This window comes from Agrilus planipennis, unplaced genomic scaffold, assembly GCF_000699045.2.
Source record: "Agrilus planipennis isolate EAB-ADULT unplaced genomic scaffold, Apla_2.0 scaffold401, whole genome shotgun sequence".
NCBI lineage: Eukaryota > Metazoa > Arthropoda > Insecta > Coleoptera > Buprestidae > Agrilus > Agrilus planipennis.
Genome location: NW_020439798.1, coordinates 5,999 through 24,635, shown reverse-complemented (window position 1 = coordinate 24,635; position 18,637 = coordinate 5,999). Strand labels below are relative to the sequence as shown.

At 35.4% G+C, this 18,637-nt stretch overlaps 1 protein-coding gene across 3 annotated transcripts in view; it reads left to right on the top strand.

Moving 5' to 3' along the window:
- The window catches only part of LOC108742835 (deoxycytidylate deaminase-like), a 20,194-nt gene extending 1,832 nt beyond the window's left edge, over positions 1-18,362 (top strand). The window contains exons 2-3 of one of the 3 annotated variants that reach the window (XM_018478173.2): positions 13,518-13,537; positions 18,138-18,362. In XM_018478173.2, coding sequence (XP_018333675.1) covers positions 13,518-13,537; positions 18,138-18,349 — 232 coding nt within the window. In that variant the 3' untranslated portion in view covers positions 18,350-18,362. Of the gene's footprint in view, positions 1-13,185; positions 13,538-18,137 lie in introns of those variants that run through there. The other 2 variants (XM_018478172.2, XM_018478171.2) reach the window with 2 other exon arrangements.
- The last annotated feature ends 275 nt before the right edge of the window (positions 18,363-18,637 follow it).

Below are 18,637 nucleotides of genomic sequence, written 5' to 3'. Positions count from 1 at the left end.
CCCCAGCTCCTAAACTGGTATCGGAAATGGAAACTTTCCATTAACGAGACCAAATCGGAGGCAATTTTCTTTTCCCGTAGGCTCCGAAAACCTCCCTCCATTATTGTCAACAACCGCCCAATCAAATGGAGCACCTCTGTCACGTACCTTGGCGTCGTTTTAGACAGATGCCTAAACTGGCGGCCCCACATTAAAGCGACACGCAACAAGGCTCTGGGTGCATTCATCGCACTTAAACCTTTCTTTCGAAACAACACCATCTCCCAACAGACCAAAATCCGTGCGTTTAACGCAATTATCAGGAGCATTTGCTCCTATGCCATTCCCGTCTGGGGCTGCGCCCTTCCCCATCGCCTAAAACCTTTACAAGGTACATACATGCGGATTCTTCGCTCCGCACTTAACTACCCGTGGTTCGTCAGAAACACCCAAATTCTGATTGAAACCGGACTACCTTCTCTCCCCGAGGCTGCAATCACATTCGCGGCAAATCTTCGGGCCTCAGTGTCAGGCCACCCAAACCCCACCATCTCGGCACTCTCCAACTTCGCACCGAAACCCAACGACCGCTTCAGAAGGCCCTGTCACCTTCTACAATGAGCCGCCCTCTCCCGCTCAATTTAATTCCTAGTTTCGCTTTTTAGCGCGAGTGTCCACCCACCACATCAGAGGTGGACCACCTACTCCCGATTACTCCCCAATACTCCCGTCCACCAACACTTTTAGCCGATTTCCCATCTCAACCCTATCCCTAATCCCCAGCTTTCCACTTGTCTCCCGGGGATGAAGAACCCACAGGGTTTATCTCCCCGCTCGAGGAGGGGTTTTAGTCGGGAAAAATCCGACACTACCCCCCTTCAGGGGGTGTCTTTTGAAGATTTCCCCTCCTCGAGAATCTAAACAAAAAAAAAAAAAAACGACATTTTAGACAGTATCGAAACAGTATCAGCGAAGCAACAAACAAGACAAAATAATTCACTTTTACATTTAATTTGTTCTAGTTTATTTAAATTTTCACTTAACGACGTGGAGAGGTTGAATTGTCTTCTTTGAGTACTCAAACCTGGACAGTTGATGATATGTTCTACTGTTTGAAGGGTGTCAGTGTTACATTTTGTGCATAGGGGGGCAGCTCGTTTTTCATTAGACGAACATGTGTCAGGTTAGTAAGGCCAATCCTGAGTTTTTGTATCACTACCTCTTCATTACGTTTGATATTAGTAACAGAAAATTTTTCAAGAACATCACTTCTGATTTAACTTAGCTTTCTTGGAAGGTTTTCTTGTCATTCCTTGTTCCATGTTAAAATGATATATTTTTTGATAACTCTTTGAGCTTCTGTCTTGGTTAGGAGAACTATTTCTATAGTTATTAACTCTGCAGCACCTTTTTTGTCAGAGCAGATGAACTTCTATTATTACCGTGGATGCGTGGATGTTCGAACGGGATGGTATCCAAGCTAAAGTGATACTTCTGCCTTGGATTTCTGCTTTTAGACGTTCGTGTGCGATGTCTTTTATTTGATGTTGAATGGTTTTCATGGGGTTCTGGAGGGCTTTTAGTACGCTTGGCAAGTCAGCTAGAATTAAAGAAGATTCTACTACTTTTGAGTTGATCAGTTCTGTGACGAAAGAACTCGTATTGTTTTTTATGTATATATTTTTTATAATTTTATTTCTTTTATCATGCTTAACATTTCTTCAATGTAGATTTCGACTTGTTATCTTCTGCATGCCTTTGTTTCCTTTCTATTTCTATTCTATTGTCTCTAATCACCTTTACCTAGAAATCAAACTTCAACCGTTTCTGCATGCACCTCTTACTAATAGCTGCCTTTTCCCTTAATTACCTTACCTCAAATTCTATACTGTTCAACCTCTTCAATTCTACGTATTTCTGTAAGCTCGTGTCTTCAACCCCTATTGCCAGTCTTTGTCTATCTTGAGTATTCTATCTCTTTTTATTAACATTTTCCTACTACAAATACTCCTAATATCCCTATTAATTTTAATTCATCTGTGTTCTCTACATTCGACAGTCTCTTTTCCGTTCCAAATTGTTTTTATTATTGTTGTTGTCAGTTTTTTGTGTGTTTTGGCTGTTGTGTTTTACTTTTACCAACTGTTTGTTTTGTTATTTAGTTCGTTGTTGGCAAATAAATTTTGGTTAATTGTTTAAATAGTGTTTTTTTAATTATTTTTATTAATAATTGTACAAAAGACACTAAAGTTATGTAGTCTTTTGTATGGCGTAAGCTTCGCAGGAGAATATTGAGCACGTGATTGGTAATTTATAGTATTTTTCTGTTTCACCCGTTACTATGGCGCATCCTGTTCCCTGTTTTGGAGCCATCAGTGAAGATTTTTCTTGTTTTCGGATATTGATCACAAAATTCAATGAATAGTTCCTTGGCTGTTGTTACTGTAAGTTGATCATTTTGTCATATATGATGAGTTAATTCGAGGTTAATTCTTGGCGATGGGCATATCCATGGTGGTATGGGTTCCAGAACTCTCTCTCTTATTTGAATTGGATTAAGATTAGTTATTTCTTGGTATCTTTTGACTCTTACATATAGCGGCTTAATTTTCCTCTTGTTACTATATTTGTTTGTAATCGGATTGATTAGTGTGTGAGTGTGTGATGGGTTGTTAGGTTCTGATAATATGTAGCCAGCATATTTTAGACACATTTCCATTCTCCTGAACTTAAGTGGTGTTTCACCAGCTTCTGATAATATACTGTTTATTGGAATTGATCGAAAAGCACCTGTAGCAAGTCTCAGAGCTGAATGACGTCCAGTGTCTTTAATGTATTATCATTTGCTGAGTGTTAGATGATTGCACGGTAGTCTATTCTTTGTTGGATGAACGCTTGATATGTTTTGATGATTATTCCTTTGTCTGCTCCCTATTTAATTGAGGAAATATACTTAATTATATCGGGTCTTTGCATGCATGATTGTTTTAGTTTTTTTGATGTGTGTAATTTATGATAGTGATGATAATTCAATCCTACAATTTTTATTTGTTTTTTAATTTCGAGAGGTTTGTTGTGCAGTTGGAGAGGTTTGATGGTCATTTCCTATCTTTTTCTAGTGAAAATAATTTGATGGGTCTTTGTTTCTGAGAATTTGAATCCTGTTGGGTCTTCCCACTGTTGGAGTTTGTTTAGGCTGTCTTGGAGGAGTTCTTGGAGAGTGGTTTTTACCTTGACATATTAAGATAAGGTCATCTGCGAATAAGAATCCTTTGGCTGGTGGAGGTATGTGACTAAGAACGTCATTGATTGAGATTATAAAAAGGAGTACACTAATTACTGATCCTTAGGGTACTCCATTTTCATTTTTTGTTTCTTTAGAGAGATATTTATTATCTACTCTGACTCTGATGCTTCTGACTTGCAGGAAGTTCTTGATGAACTCTAACAGGTTGCCTTGTATACCCCAGCTAACTAGTATGTAAACGGTTCTATTTCTCCAAACCATGTCATAGGCTTTTTCTATGTCCATTGATATGGCTGATGTTGAGTGATTATTGATAAATCCATCGTTTATAAGTGTTTTGTTAGTGTGACTGAGTGGATCTGCCTTGTCGAAATCCAAACTGAACTTTATCAAGATGGTTGTTCGATTCAATGAACCAGCGAAGTCTTTTGCTCAGTATTTTTTCCATTAGCTTGCACATAGTATTGGTGAAGGCAATTGGTCTATAGCTTCCCGGTAATGATTTAATTTTTCCAGGTTTAGATATTGGGATTACCGTAGCTGCTTTCCATGAAGAGGGAAAATTGTGTGGTTCAAATATATAATTGAAGAGACTTGTAAGTAGTTGGATACCTTCTGGGGGTAATTGTTTGAGGAGTATGATGTGGACACCGTGTATAATTTGAGTTGTATAGGCACTAGTAAAAATCTATTTTGTCTGGTTTAACTCTTTATTGTTAATAAAAATGGGTGAAGTGCGTTGTGGACTGTAAGTGTGTCTTGAAAAGAATGCCAACACGATGCGTGTTGCACAGGTAAAAAACCACCGCCAAGATTGCATACAAAAATCGATGAACCTTGTATATCCCAATCACCCCACTCAGGGTTACCTCACAAAATCGTTCACAGAAAAAATACAGGGTATAATATACAGACATGTGTGACTATAATCCTTAACACACCGTCTGGACCTGGGCTGGAATTCTTGGTATTTTTAAGAGTTTCAGGGACTTCATTACAAGTAATCTTATTATTTAGTTCATGGATACCTTTACACATGGTAGAAATATTTATAGTGTTTGTAGGATTAGATTCATATTTTTGTTTATATTGTAGGAAGTTTTCGGTGTAATTGTTTAAACGGGAATTTTTTACAAACATCTCGGCTAATAAGTTTCCTATTTTTACTGTATCTTCTATGACACGTTCTGGAGTAATCATAGCTGACATTTGTGAATATACTCTTTGTCCATTCAAGGCTCTCCAAGAATGGTTTGTTGGTGTGTTCAGGTTAACTGAGGTCAGGAAGTATTTCCAAACTTGTCTTTTTCGTTGTTTTTTATATTTCCTTGCTTCATCTCGGTGTTTTTTGTACCTTATTTTATTCTCTTCATTGTTGTGCTTTTTGAATCTATTGAACGAGCTTTTTGCTTTACTAATCACTTCTTGGCATTCTTTGTTCCACCGTGGGACCAGGGTTTTACAACCTTTCAGTGCTTGATTCTTCTGCTGCATACTTTATTAGGTCTATGAGCTCTGTTAGTTTTTCATCCTGTTGTGTTGCTTATATTTGCGGACTTCAAGTTTGTGAGTGCTTCTAAATTTGTTTGTATATAATTTCCGTATAAGGGCCAGTTGGCCTTCTTAAAGTTCCATTTTTTTATAAACTCTGATGGCGGTTGTTTAGGTGTGCGTAACTCTATTACTATAGGGAAGTGGTCACTGTCATAAAGGTCAGTCAATGCTTGCCAGTTTATCACGGCTATCAGCTCAGGGGAGCATACTGAAATGTCTATGTTACTTGTAGATCCGGTGGCTATGTTGAAGTGTGCTGGTTGCAAGGGGTTATTTATCAGGGCTGGGCTATTGTTTTCCAACCATTCTTCTGTTAGTGTGATTGTAGCCCCAAATTTCATTGTGTCCTTTGAGGTCACCTAATATTATATAGGGTTTAGGAAGTTGGTTTGATAAATTTGTTAAGTCTTGGAAGGTATATGTTATTGTAAAATTTGTTGTACTATGTACTGAGACTGCTACAGCTTCAAGATCAGTATTCAATGGAACCTCTAATTGAGGAATTGTGTCTCGAACATATGTGGCTACTCCATCACTGGCATGGTCAGTAGTTCTATTGTTATAATAAGTTGAAAATTTTTTGATGAGGAAGTAATTATCGTACTTGAAATTTGTTTCTTGTAACCATATGATGTTGACTCTGTAGTTTCCTAGTAATATTTGTAACTGTTCTTGGTGTCTATTCAATCCATTTAAGTTCCATTGAATCAGCGCAATTTCTATTTGTTATCTTCTTCTGCTGCCGACGATTCGTTTAATAAGTGACTATAGTTTATTTTGTTGAGTATTTTAATGAGCCTTGTAAGGTTGTTTTTCATTGATTTCGAGGTAAGATTAGNCATTTCCATTCTCCTGAACTTAAGTGGTGTTTCACCAGCTTCTGATAATATACTGTTTATTGGAATTGATCGAAAAGCACCTGTAGCAAGTCTCAGAGCTGAATGACGTCCAGTGTCTTTAATGTATTATCATTTGCTGAGTGTTAGATGATTGCACGGTAGTCTATTCTTTGTTGGATGAACGCTTGATATGTTTTGATGATTATTCCTTTGTCTGCTCCCTATTTAATTGAGGAAATATACTTAATTATATCGGGTCTTTGCATGCATGATTGTTTTAGTTTTTTTGATGTGTGTAATTTATGATAGTGATGATAATTCAATCCTACAATTTTTATTTGTTTTTTAATTTCGAGAGGTTTGTTGTGCAGTTGGAGAGGTTTGATGGTCATTTCCTATCTTTTTCTAGTGAAAATAATTTGATGGGTCTTTGTTTCTGAGAATTTGAATCCTGTTGGGTCTTCCCACTGTTGGAGTTTGTTTAGGCTGTCTTGGAGGAGTTCTTGGAGAGTGGTTTTTACCTTGACATATTAAGATAAGGTCATCTGCGAATAAGAATCCTTTGGCTGGTGGAGGTATGTGACTAAGAACGTCATTGATTGAGATTATAAAAAGGAGTACACTAATTACTGATCCTTAGGGTACTCCATTTTCATTTTTTGTTTCTTTAGAGAGATATTTATTATCTACTCTGACTCTGATGCTTCTGACTTGCAGGAAGTTCTTGATGAACTCTAACAGGTTGCCTTGTATACCCCAGCTAACTAGTATGTAAACGGTTCTATTTCTCCAAACCATGTCATAGGCTTTTTCTATGTCCATTGATATGGCTGATGTTGAGTGATTATTGATAAATCCATCGTTTATAAGTGTTTTGTTAGTGTGACTGAGTGGATCTGCCTTGTCGAAATCCAAACTGAACTTTATCAAGATGGTTGTTCGATTCAATGAACCAGCGAAGTCTTTTGCTCAGTATTTTTTCCATTAGCTTGCACATAGTATTGGTGAAGGCAATTGGTCTATAGCTTCCCGGTAATGATTTAATTTTTCCAGGTTTAGATATTGGGATTACCGTAGCTGCTTTCCATGAAGAGGGAAAATTGTGTGGTTCAAATATATAATTGAAGAGACTTGTAAGTAGTTGGATACCTTCTGGGGGTAATTGTTTGAGGAGTATGATGTGGACACCGTGTATAATTTGAGTTGTATAGGCACTAGTAAAAATCTATTTTGTCTGGTTTAACTCTTTATTGTTAATAAAAATGGGTGAAGTGCGTTGTGGACTGTAAGTGTGTCTTGAAAAGAATGCCAACACGATGCGTGTTGCACAGGTAAAAAACCACCGCCAAGATGGCATACAAAAATCGATGAACCTTGTATATCCCAATCACCCCACTCAGGGTTACCTCACAAACTCGTTCATAGAAAATATACAGGGTATAATATACAGGCATGTGTGACTATAATCCTTAACACACAGGTTATGCAAATGGACTTTATTCGTGTAGATTAGTGTGTTCCAAACCAAGAATCGCCCCAATGAAAAATCTAATGCTACCGAGCTCAAACATTGTGTTATCATGGTTGGCATCTCCAATTAGGAACTTAAAAACATTTGTAGCCAATAAGGTCGCTAAAATTCAACGCAAAACAGAACAAAACCAGTGGCGTCAAGTTATTTCTGCTGAAAATCCAGCCGATTTAATTTGATAGACAATAAACTATGGTGGCATGAACCTTCATGGTTAACCATTGATTCTTCGCAATGGCCCAATCGAACAACAACAATTTTAAAAAACTAGTTACTCCCAGAACAGTGCAATTGTCATGCAACAATGGTTAAAACAAATTTATGGTCAATTTTGTCTTTAAAATATTCATAGTCACTGCATACATCCTTCGTTTTATCAACAATTGTAAATTCAAAAATAAAAAATTATTAACCAATTTATCTTCCGCAGAATTAGAACTAGCAATTCAGATAATAAATAAATCAATTCAACGCGAGATGTTCACTAGCGAAATAAGAAAATTAGACTGCAGTCAAGAATTAGATAAATCATGCTCACTATTATCTTTAAACTCTTTTCTTGATAACAACGGAATATTGCGAGTAGGTGGTAGGTTGAACAACGCCCATGTTTCATTCAATACAAAACGCCCTAACATTTTACCAAAACATCACATCACAAAATTGATAATATCTTATTACCATACGAAATATTTTCATGCAGGATCTCAGTTAACGTTATCAATGCTAAGAGAAAAATACTAGCCAATTTCTGGTCGAAATATTGTAAAGGGTGTTATTCATATTTGCATCACATGTTTCAAAGCCAATCCAAAGGCAGCTAAACAAATTATGCCTGATTTACCAAGAGCTACAGTTCAACAGTCAAAACCTTTTATCCACACGGGACTGGATTACGCTGGTCCTCTTTTGATGAAGGAAGGTCGTATGCGTGGTNTTTATTTTAATTCTACGTGTAAGTTAAGTGTTGACTATTAAATATTTAAAACAACAATCGTTATCATTTACATAAATTAGTTTGCTCGTAATTAATTTGGCGTGTAAAGTGAGAATACCAGAAAGAACTCTTTCAATTAAAATTTATTTTCTCACAACAGTTATAGTTGCTTTCCCGGTTCATAATTTCAGGTTCTTTGAAATTGAAATTATGTTGGTTATTTAATGCATGTTCTGATAGTGCTGTTTTTGTTTTGCTTATGTTTTTTAAACTGTATTGGTGTTCGTGTATACGTTTTTTAAATATATTGCTTCCTTAGTCCTCCGCACTAAGTCCGCTTTTTGTTGAAAACTTTAATATATAAAGGATCGACCAAACAGAGTTCACAAAGATAAATATGTACACTTAACTAAATGAAATTAACTAACTTAAATTTAAGAACCCCGAATTGATAGTAAAATGAATTATTTTCGAATTGGCTCTCGTTATCAACTCATAATACAGAACTGCTGCCCGGATATTTTAAATTGCTGTTCAAAAAAATCGCATACAAAGAAGAAATTTTACAACAACTTATTACAAGATCGGAATGCGGGTAGTAACAACAATTTTCTGATTTTCTGAGAAGTATGACAATGGCAAATATTGAAACATACGCATCTTAACTGAAATTTGGAAAGTTCAGCCCTAATGATTTTAAACGACATTCAAAGTTGTTGTGCATGAGCCAAAGAAGGTTTTTGGAAATAATAAAATAATAATAATTTTGATTTACATTGGAATGACAGTGGCGCCAACTGTCGAAAATTGGTAGTACCAACTTTGGCTCATATACAAAAACTTTGCTAAAGATCATCACATGACAACATGCACAGGGTACACGTACAGCAGTACAGCTAGTATTAATATATATAACTGCTCAGATAAGGCTCTCACTTACTGCAACGGTATTATAGACAACAAAAGTGTATAATTCAAACGAAAATGACGACTGCACGTCGTGGCTCTTTCGATGTGGATGTTCACTTCATGGGTGTTGCATCTCTTGCATCCAAACAAAGTAGAGATCCTGTAACACAAGTTGGTGCGTGCATTGTGAAAAACAACGTGATTCTTGGAATAGGATACAACAGAATGCCTAGAAATTGCAGTCATTTTCCTTGGGGAAAAAATGAGAAAGACCCTTTAAAAAATAAACATTCTTACGGTACGTAAACCCAAAATATCTACATAATATAAGATTCTTTTTAAACTTGTTTTGTTATCAATAGTATGGTGGAAGGGAAATTAGATAGGTACTTTCATTGCAATGCGTATTATCTTTTCGATACTACGTGCAATATTTTTATCAGTTTTTTAAGTTCAATGCTACCTATATTGCGTTCAATTAAAAAAAAAAAAATATTAATTCGGCCAATTGACTGGTATTTTCAAGCTTTCGGCACTAAAGCATTTCTCATTCAGTTATGGTTCTTGATGTTGAATTTAACGTCGATCATGAGATGACCAAATCGGTGATGCCGAATTCCCGCCTGCAGGTGGTTTTGGTTAAAATATAGATGCATTTCAGCACAGTAAATTAAAGATAAAGTAATTTCATAAAGAAAACACACCTATCAGTTATGAAATGTTTATTTATTTAATTTTAAAATGGTTTCCCACTACCTTAACAAATTCAATGTTTGGAAATTCGTGTGCGTCTAGCTTTTTGATGCAATCATCTAGAAAAAATTTATTAGTTTTACTTTGTCTTGTTAACAATTTTTTAAAATTAGATGAAACACTTCGTAGTATTTGACCAATAGAAAGGTGGTCTAATAAAATTATTATTGTTATTGTGGTGTCTATAATATATGAATAATATTAAGATTAATATGTGATGTGAGGCGGTATTATTTAAACAACTCTTTATGACTTCATAGTGACAGTTAGCACTCAAGGTCATCCTACGCCGTTGGGAGGCCATTGATGTATTAGGAAGGAATTCGACATACCAAAAAATTTAACCCTAATTAAAAACAGGTATACGGAAGGGAACTAGGCGTTATCCGGAAAATATACTCTGCGCGTATCGTGAACGTGCTTATACCTGCTTGCCGTGATTCAAAAATTATTTGCATAGTGTAAAATTGTGTTCGGAGGTAGTTGTGAATGTTCTTTGAAAAAACTAAAAACCACAGTATCACTGATGACACTACGAAGACACCTAATATACTCTTATCAATACCTCGTCACAACTCAAATACGTATTGTATAATATGTAGGTGTAAGAATAACCTCATGACTGTACCAAAAGCAGGTCGAACTCAAGTTTTTCAATTGACTCTGCAAGTTTTACGTCCTGTAAGCGACTCAAGTTTTTCAATTGACTCTGCAAGTTTTACGTCCTGTAAGCGACTCAAGTTTTTCAATTGACTCTGCAAGTTTTACGTCCTGTAAGCGACAATACCTTAATGTATGACAAAGATATTGAATGTCTTTTAAGCAGTATCCAGAAAAGTAGCAAAGAAAGAAGAGCTCTACTTTGATACACCAGGTCAACTTTCTAAATCTGATTATTTTAATCTCATGGGTATAGGGAAGCTTGATTTTAACTGTGTTTTTGAACTTGTAGAGCCCAAGATTCGTTCCTCGAAAGTGAGGTCATCTCGTACATGTCTGGCAGTATTACTTGTAAAACTGGTCTGTCTAATATTGTTTTGTCCACATTATTCAATATAAGAAAAAGATTGATTTCATCTTCTGTGCAATGTACCTGTCAGGCTTTAATTGAGAACTTTGTGGCACTATACGTTAGGATGAAACACATAACGAGAACACAGTTATTGAAGTACATACGAGACCTTTAGCAGAAAGATTGTTTATTCGCGATGGAGACGATGATACACTGATACTCGTTGCTGATGGCACGTATATTTATATACAGAAAAGTGTGAACTATTCCTTTCAGAAACGATCTTACTCGTTATACAAAGGAAGACCTTTAATCATATGTATGATGTTCGTCACTACTTCTGGTTACATTTTAGACGTCTTCGGACCCTACTTGGCTGATCCAAAGAACAACGATGCTAACATATTCACGCATATATTAAAAAAAGATGCACATAGTATTGTAATGTTCGTGGTTTTAACAAAATTAACTTCTTAGACTGATAACGAAAGAAAAAACTATTTATTGATAGTTGATATATCACTATTCACTGCTATCACTGTCAATTTATTTCTCGACTCACTTCTGCAACGGTCAATTTATTTCTACCTCTCTCGGCGATCGTCTCTTCCTTTAAATACTCTTTTGTTTACTTTCGGGAACCTTCTCGAAACGTCCAGATAGTTTATTCTTTCTTTGAACTGTTTAACTGCTTTCCCAGAACGCAGGTACGATACACACATTTACAAATACGACGCACATGAAGAAAGGCGCCCGCGGCTAGTCGGCGAATCGATAAGCCGTTCACGCACACGTGTGTCCGATCGCACACAAACACACTCGTGCTCGCTACATTATCAAAGATTGGCTGAAGCCAAATGATGTAATGGTTGTTGCTAGAGGTTTTCGTGATTGTTTGGGACTTCTAGAAGAAATGGGCCACGTGCATAAAATGCCTAAGGTTTCTAAATAAACAGCAACAGTTTTCAACAGAAGATGCTAACGAGACGCGTCTTGTGACTAACGTCAGATGGGTCGTTGAAGCTGTTAATAGTTAGTTGAAAAACTGGAGAGCATTGGATAAAGTGATACCAAATACTCAAATGCCTTACATCGTACGAATCATATGTGCTATCCTTAATGCATTTTATCCTACAAGAGTTAAAAAAACCGAAGATGATGAAATAATCGCTCAACGAATGCTTGATTTGACTAAAAACCTTACTGATTAAAACAATTAGTCTAAGAAAAAGAGTGGGCAAGAAAAAAAGCTACCTGGATTATGCTAACTGACACAAAACTTCAAGATTTTCCACGCCTAACTTGGTATGAGCTGCGACATCTAACATTCGGTATTTATCAATTGAAAGAAAGTAAATCTTACACTCAAGAGCACATAACTCTTTACATACATCGTGAAGACAGGGGCGGCCTTAGTCATTGGAAGGTTCCGGGCGGGTAAATTTTTGCGGGGCCCTNTCAAAAAAAAAAAAAAAAAAAAACGACATTTTAGACAGTATCGAAACAGTATCAGCGAAGCAACAAACAAGACAAAATAATTCACTTTTACATTTAATTTTATTCATTTAGTTTATTTTAATTCTACGTGTAAGTTAAGTGTTGACTATTAAATATTTAAAACAACAATCGTTATCATTTACATAAATTAGTTTGCTCGTAATTAATTTGGCGTGTAAAGTGAGAATACCAGAAAGAACTCTTTCAATTAAAATTTATTTTCTCACAACAGTTATAGTTGCTTTCCCGGTTCATAATTTCAGGTTCTTTGAAATTGAAATTATGTTGGTTATTTAATGCATGTTCTGATAGTGCTGTTTTTGTTTTGCTTATGTTTTTTAAACTGTATTGGTGTTCGTGTATACGTTTTTTAAATATATTGCTTCCTTAGTCCTCCGCACTAAGTCCGCTTTTTGTTGAAAACTTTAATATATAAAGGATCGACCAAACAGAGTTCACAAAGATAAATATGTACACTTAACTAAATGAAATTAACTAACTTAAATTTAAGAACCCCGAATTGATAGTAAAATGAATTATTTTCGAATTGGCTCTCGTTATCAACTCATAATACAGAACTGCTGCCCGGATATTTTAAATTGCTGTTCAAAAAAATCGCATACAAAGAAGAAATTTTACAACAACTTATTACAAGATCGGAATGCGGGTAGTAACAACAATTTTCTGATTTTCTGAGAAGTATGACAATGGCAAATATTGAAACATACGCATCTTAACTGAAATTTGGAAAGTTCAGCCCTAATGATTTTAAACGACATTCAAAGTTGTTGTGCATGAGCCAAAGAAGGTTTTTGGAAATAATAAAATAATAATAATTTTGATTTACATTGGAATGACAGTGGCGCCAACTGTCAAAAATTGGTCGTACCAACTTTGGCTCATATACAAAAACTTTGCTAAAGATCATCACATGACAACATGCACAGGGTACACGTACAGCAGTACAGCTAGTATTAATATATATAACTGCTCAGATAAGGCTCTCACTTACTGCAACGGTATTATAGACAACAAAAGTGTATAATTCAAACGAAAATGACGACTGCACGTCGTGGCTCTTTCGATGTGGATGTTCACTTCATGGGTGTTGCATCTCTTGCATCCAAACAAAGTAGAGATCCTGTAACACAAGTTGGTGCGTGCATTGTGAAAAACAACGTGATTCTTGGAATAGGATACAACAGAATGCCTAGAAATTGCAGTCATTTTCCTTGGGGAAAAAATGAGAAAGACCCTTTAAAAAATAAACATTCTTACGGTACGTAAACCCAAAATATCTACATAATATAAGATTCTTTTTAAACTTGTTTTGTTATCAATAGTATGGTGGAAGGGAAATTCGATAGGTACTTTCATTGCAATGCGTATTATCTTTTCGATACTACGTGCAATATTTTTATCAGTTTTTTAAGTTCAATGCTACCTATATTGCGTTCAATTAAAAAAAAAAAAATATTAATTCGGCCAATTGACTGGTATTTTCAAGCTTTCGGCACTAAAGCATTTCTCATTCAGTTATGGTTCTTGATGTTGAATTTAACGTCGATCATGAGATGACCAAATCGGTGATGCCGAATTCCCGCCTGCAGGTGGTTTTGGTTAAAATATAGATGCATTTCAGCACAGTAAATTAAAGATAAAGTAATTTCATAAAGAAAACACACCTATCAGTTATGAAATGTTTATTTATTTAATTTTAAAATGGTTTCCCACTACCTTAACAAATTCAATGTTTGGAAATTCGTGTGCGTCTAGCTTTTTGATGCAATCATCTAGAAAAAATTTATTAGTTTTACTTTGTCTTGTTAACAATTTTTTAAAATTAGATGAAACACTTCGTAGTATTTGACCAATAGAAAGGTGGTCTAATAAAATTATTATTGTTATTGTGGTGTCTATAATATATGAATAATATTAAGATTAATATGTGATGTGAGGCGGTATTATTTAAACAACTCTTTATGACTTCATAGTGACAGTTAGCACTCAAGGTCATCCTACGCCGTTGGGAGGCCATTGATGTATTAGGAAGGAATTCGACATACCAAAAAATTTAACCCTAATTAAAAACAGGTATACGGAAGGGAACTAGGCGTTATCCGGAAAATATACTCTGCGCGTATCGTGAACGTGCTTATACCTGCTTGCCGTGATTCAAAAATTATTTGCATAGTGTAAAATTGTGTTCGGAGGTAGTTGTGAATGTTCTTTGAAAAAACTAAAAACCACAGTATCACTGATGACACTACGAAGACACCTAATATACTCTTATCAATACCTCGTCACAACTCAAATACGTATTGTATAATATGTAGGTGTAAGAATAACCTCATGACTGTACTAAAAGCAGGTCGAACTCAAGTTTTTCAATTGACTCTGCAAGTTTTACGTCCTGTAAGCGACTCAAGTTTTTCAATTGACTCTGCAAGTTTTACGTCCTGTAAGCGACAATACCTTAATGTATGACAAAGATATTGAATGTCTTTTAAGCAGTATCCAGAAAAGTAGCAAAGAAAGAAGAGCTCTACTTTGATACACCAGGTCAACTTTCTAAATCTGATTATTTTAATCTCATGGGTATAGGGAAGCTTGATTTTAACTGTGTTTTTGAACTTGTAGAGCCCAAGATTCGTTCCTCGAAAGTGAGGTCATCTCGTACATGTCTGGCAGTATTACTTGTAAAACTGGTCTGTCTAATATTGTTTTGTCCACATTATTCAATATAAGAAAAAGATTGATTTCATCTTCTGTGCAATGTACCTGTCAGGCTTTAATTGAGAACTTTGTGGCACTATACGTTAGGATGAAACACATAACGAGAACACAGTTATTGAAGTACATACGAGACCTTTAGCAGAAAGATTGTTTATTCGCGATGGAGACGATGATACACTGATACTCGTTGCTGATGGCACGTATATTTACGAGGGTGGATTGATAAGTTTCCGGCCTGACCAAGAAAAACAAGGTTTTTAAAAATTTTTTTTTTTTATTTCTCAACATAATCTCCTCCAAGGCTGATACATTTCTCATAGCGGTGTTCCAGTCTATTAATGCCATCTCTATAGACTGATTCGTCAAGCTCCTCNCCAATTTAATACTACTATTTACTGAAGAGTTGTAAGATAACACAGCGTGGGAAAGTAATGCTTCATAATTATTAGTGTGTTTATTTGTGTCAATTATTGTGGCAATTGTATCTTTTAAGGTGCAAATAACTCTCTCTACAGCACCGTTGCTTTTAGGGTGGTATGCAATGGTGTACGTGTGCTCTATAAATAGTTCTTTCTCTAATTTTGATAAAATTTTATTAAGGAATTCGCCTCCTTGATCAGAATGAACCCTTTTTGGAATGCCGAAAGTAGCTATGAATTTAAGAAGGTGGTTTGATACCTCTTGAGCTGATTTGTCACTCAATAAGTAACATTGAATAAATTTAGACAATTGATCCTGGATTACTAAAACGGTTCGTTTTTGTTTTTTTGAAAAGTAAATTTCGGCTGTATCCATATCTATGCGTTCAAACGGATATGTTGGCGTTTCTGTTATAGTCATTGGACTTTCGTACGATCTTCTCACTGTTTTATTTCTTTGACACGTTTCACAATTGTTAATATAATTTGTTACATCGTCCTTGATTCCTGACCAATCGAAGTACTCATGAATTCTATTTAAAGTTTCATTTATACCCTTATGTCCGTACGCTGGCGGGTCGTGATGAAGGGAAATGATATGTTGTTTACTTTCCGGGTTACCTGAATTTTTATAGGTGTTATTAATTTGTATTTCCTGATCGTCGGGAAAATTTAGTTTGTTTCTAAGATAGTTAATAACTTTAATTAATGTATCGTTTTCTTCTTTTGATACGGTAAATCGCAACAGATCATTAGAAGATGCCAAAGTTAAAATAATTAAGACGTTTTCAAATAATTCTCTAGGATTTTGATAATTGTTTACTATATATGTTAAGTTAGGGTTTGATTGCGATTGTTTAAGTTCTATATTTTCATCGAAACTGGGACTTTCTGTGTCGTGAAGAATAAAGTTTACCTTTTTTATTTTATCAGAAGGAAAGAGAATTTCGTAAGTATGATTTTTATCGTTAAATTTTCCTACCACGGTCTTAGGTGTGTCATAAGATCTTTCGTCCATAAGAAATATATCATAATCAATACCCTCGGGTATATCCGCAACACTTCTTTCAAACATATTAACTTTTAATGAATTTTGAATTTCGGGTTCAATTTTGATTCTTGAAAGAGCATCCGCGTTTCTATTTAATGTTCCTTTCTTATAAATGACTTCATAACTGTACTCTTCAAGCTTTAAACGCCATCTAATTAGTCTGGAGCCCGGATCTTTAATACTAAATAACCACGTAAGTGGACGGTGATCAGTTATAATTTTGAAGTGTGTTCCATACAGATATGGCCGAAAATGTTTTGTAGCCCATACGATGGCAAGCAGCTCTCTTTCTATCGTAGAATATCTTGTTTCTGCCGAATTAAGTGTTCTACTGGCATACGCCACAGGCAAGTCTTTACCTATAGGGCCTTGTGAAAGGACAGCTCCAATAGCGTATTGTGAGGCATCTGTTGTCAAAATAAACTGTTCTTCGAATCGAGGATATTGCAACACAGGGGATTGAGTCAAATAAGTTTTGAGTTCTGTGAATGAATTTTGACATTGGTCTGTCCAAAGAAATTGTGTATCTTTTTTTAATAAAACGGTCAAGGGTTTCGCGATCTTAGCATAATTAGGAATGAATTTACGATAATAACCGCTCAGTCCCAAAAATGATTCGATGTCTTTTGCGGTTTTGGGCACTGGAAAGTTAGAAATAGCTTGTATTTTCTGCGGATTTGGTTTTATTCCATCCCTAAACACGATATGTCCTAAAAATTCGTTTCTTTTTTGAGGAACTCACTTTTATCAATCTAAATTTTTAAATTAAATTCTATCAGACGTTTGAAAACATTTCTTAAGCGGTTGTTTTGATCTTCTAATGAATTTCCATATTTAACGATATCTTCCAAACATACTAAACACTGTTTGAGAGTGAGACCTGTCAATACCGAATTCATTGCCCTTTGAAACGTTGAGGGAGCATTGATCAGGCCAAAATGGCCTTCTTAGAAATTCATAATGTCCCTCGCTAGTAGAAAAAAAAGTTTTTGATATCGAATTTGGATGTATTCCAACCTGGTGAAAACCACTGGCAAGATCTAGAGTAGAAAAATATTGCGCGTGTCGTAAATTGTCAAAAATTTCGTCTATATTTGGAATGGGAAACTTATAAGGAATAGTAAATTTGTTCAAACGATAGTCAATTACGAAGCGCCATTTTTGTTTTTCCAGAGGCATCTGTTTTCTCAGGCACTATCCAAATTGGACTTGAATAAGGTGAATGACTTGGTCTAATGATTTTTTGTTTTGAATGTTTTTCAATTTGGAAATTTACTTCATCTTTATGACATTGTGGATATCTGTAGGTTTTTGTTCGAGAAATGCACCATTAAATTCCCGAAAATATTCACTGATCGGCTTTTTTGAAATTACGGAAAAGACGATCCTCCTGACTGCGCCAACTAATACGATAAAAGTTACAACAAAAGAGTTTTTAAAAAGAACTTTATTTTAAAAGTACAAGATAATAATTATCAGGCCTAGTCTGAAGCTAGAATGATTTAAGTTTTCATAAAAGAATATAATATTGATAATATGACTACTAAGCAGTTCCAAGTTAAAAGATAACTAGTTATAAGTATGAGAAAATAGTGTCCTTGAAAAGAGTTACCACTCCATTTTAGGAAAATAGCAAATAAATATGCATTCATATTAATTTTTGACAATTTCAGTGTGTCATGCAGAAATGATTGCCATCTGCAACAAGAATTCGGCGGATGTTAAGGACTCTACGATGTATGTTACCTTGTTTCCGTGCAATGAATGCGCCAAATTGATAGTTGAAAATGGAATAAAGGAAGTTGTGTACCAATCATATAAAGACAAACCATCAACAGATGCTTCAAAACTGATATTTGATGCAGCAGGAGTTAAATATAGGTAATACTTATAGCACATCCAATACACATATTAGGATACGGCGCACATGAAGAAAAGCGCCCGCGGCTAGTCGGCGAATCGATAAGCCGCTCACACACACGTATGCCCGATCGCACACAATCACGCTCGTGGTCGCTACAGAATGTACAGATAAGGCACACACGACGTTCGCAAACTCGTCTAAACCACACGAACAATAAACAAAAATACTTATTCGAATATAGGGTCTGCTTACCCTAAAATATAAATATTAACCTACCCCTTTTTTCATAACCAAAACTGAAATACATTT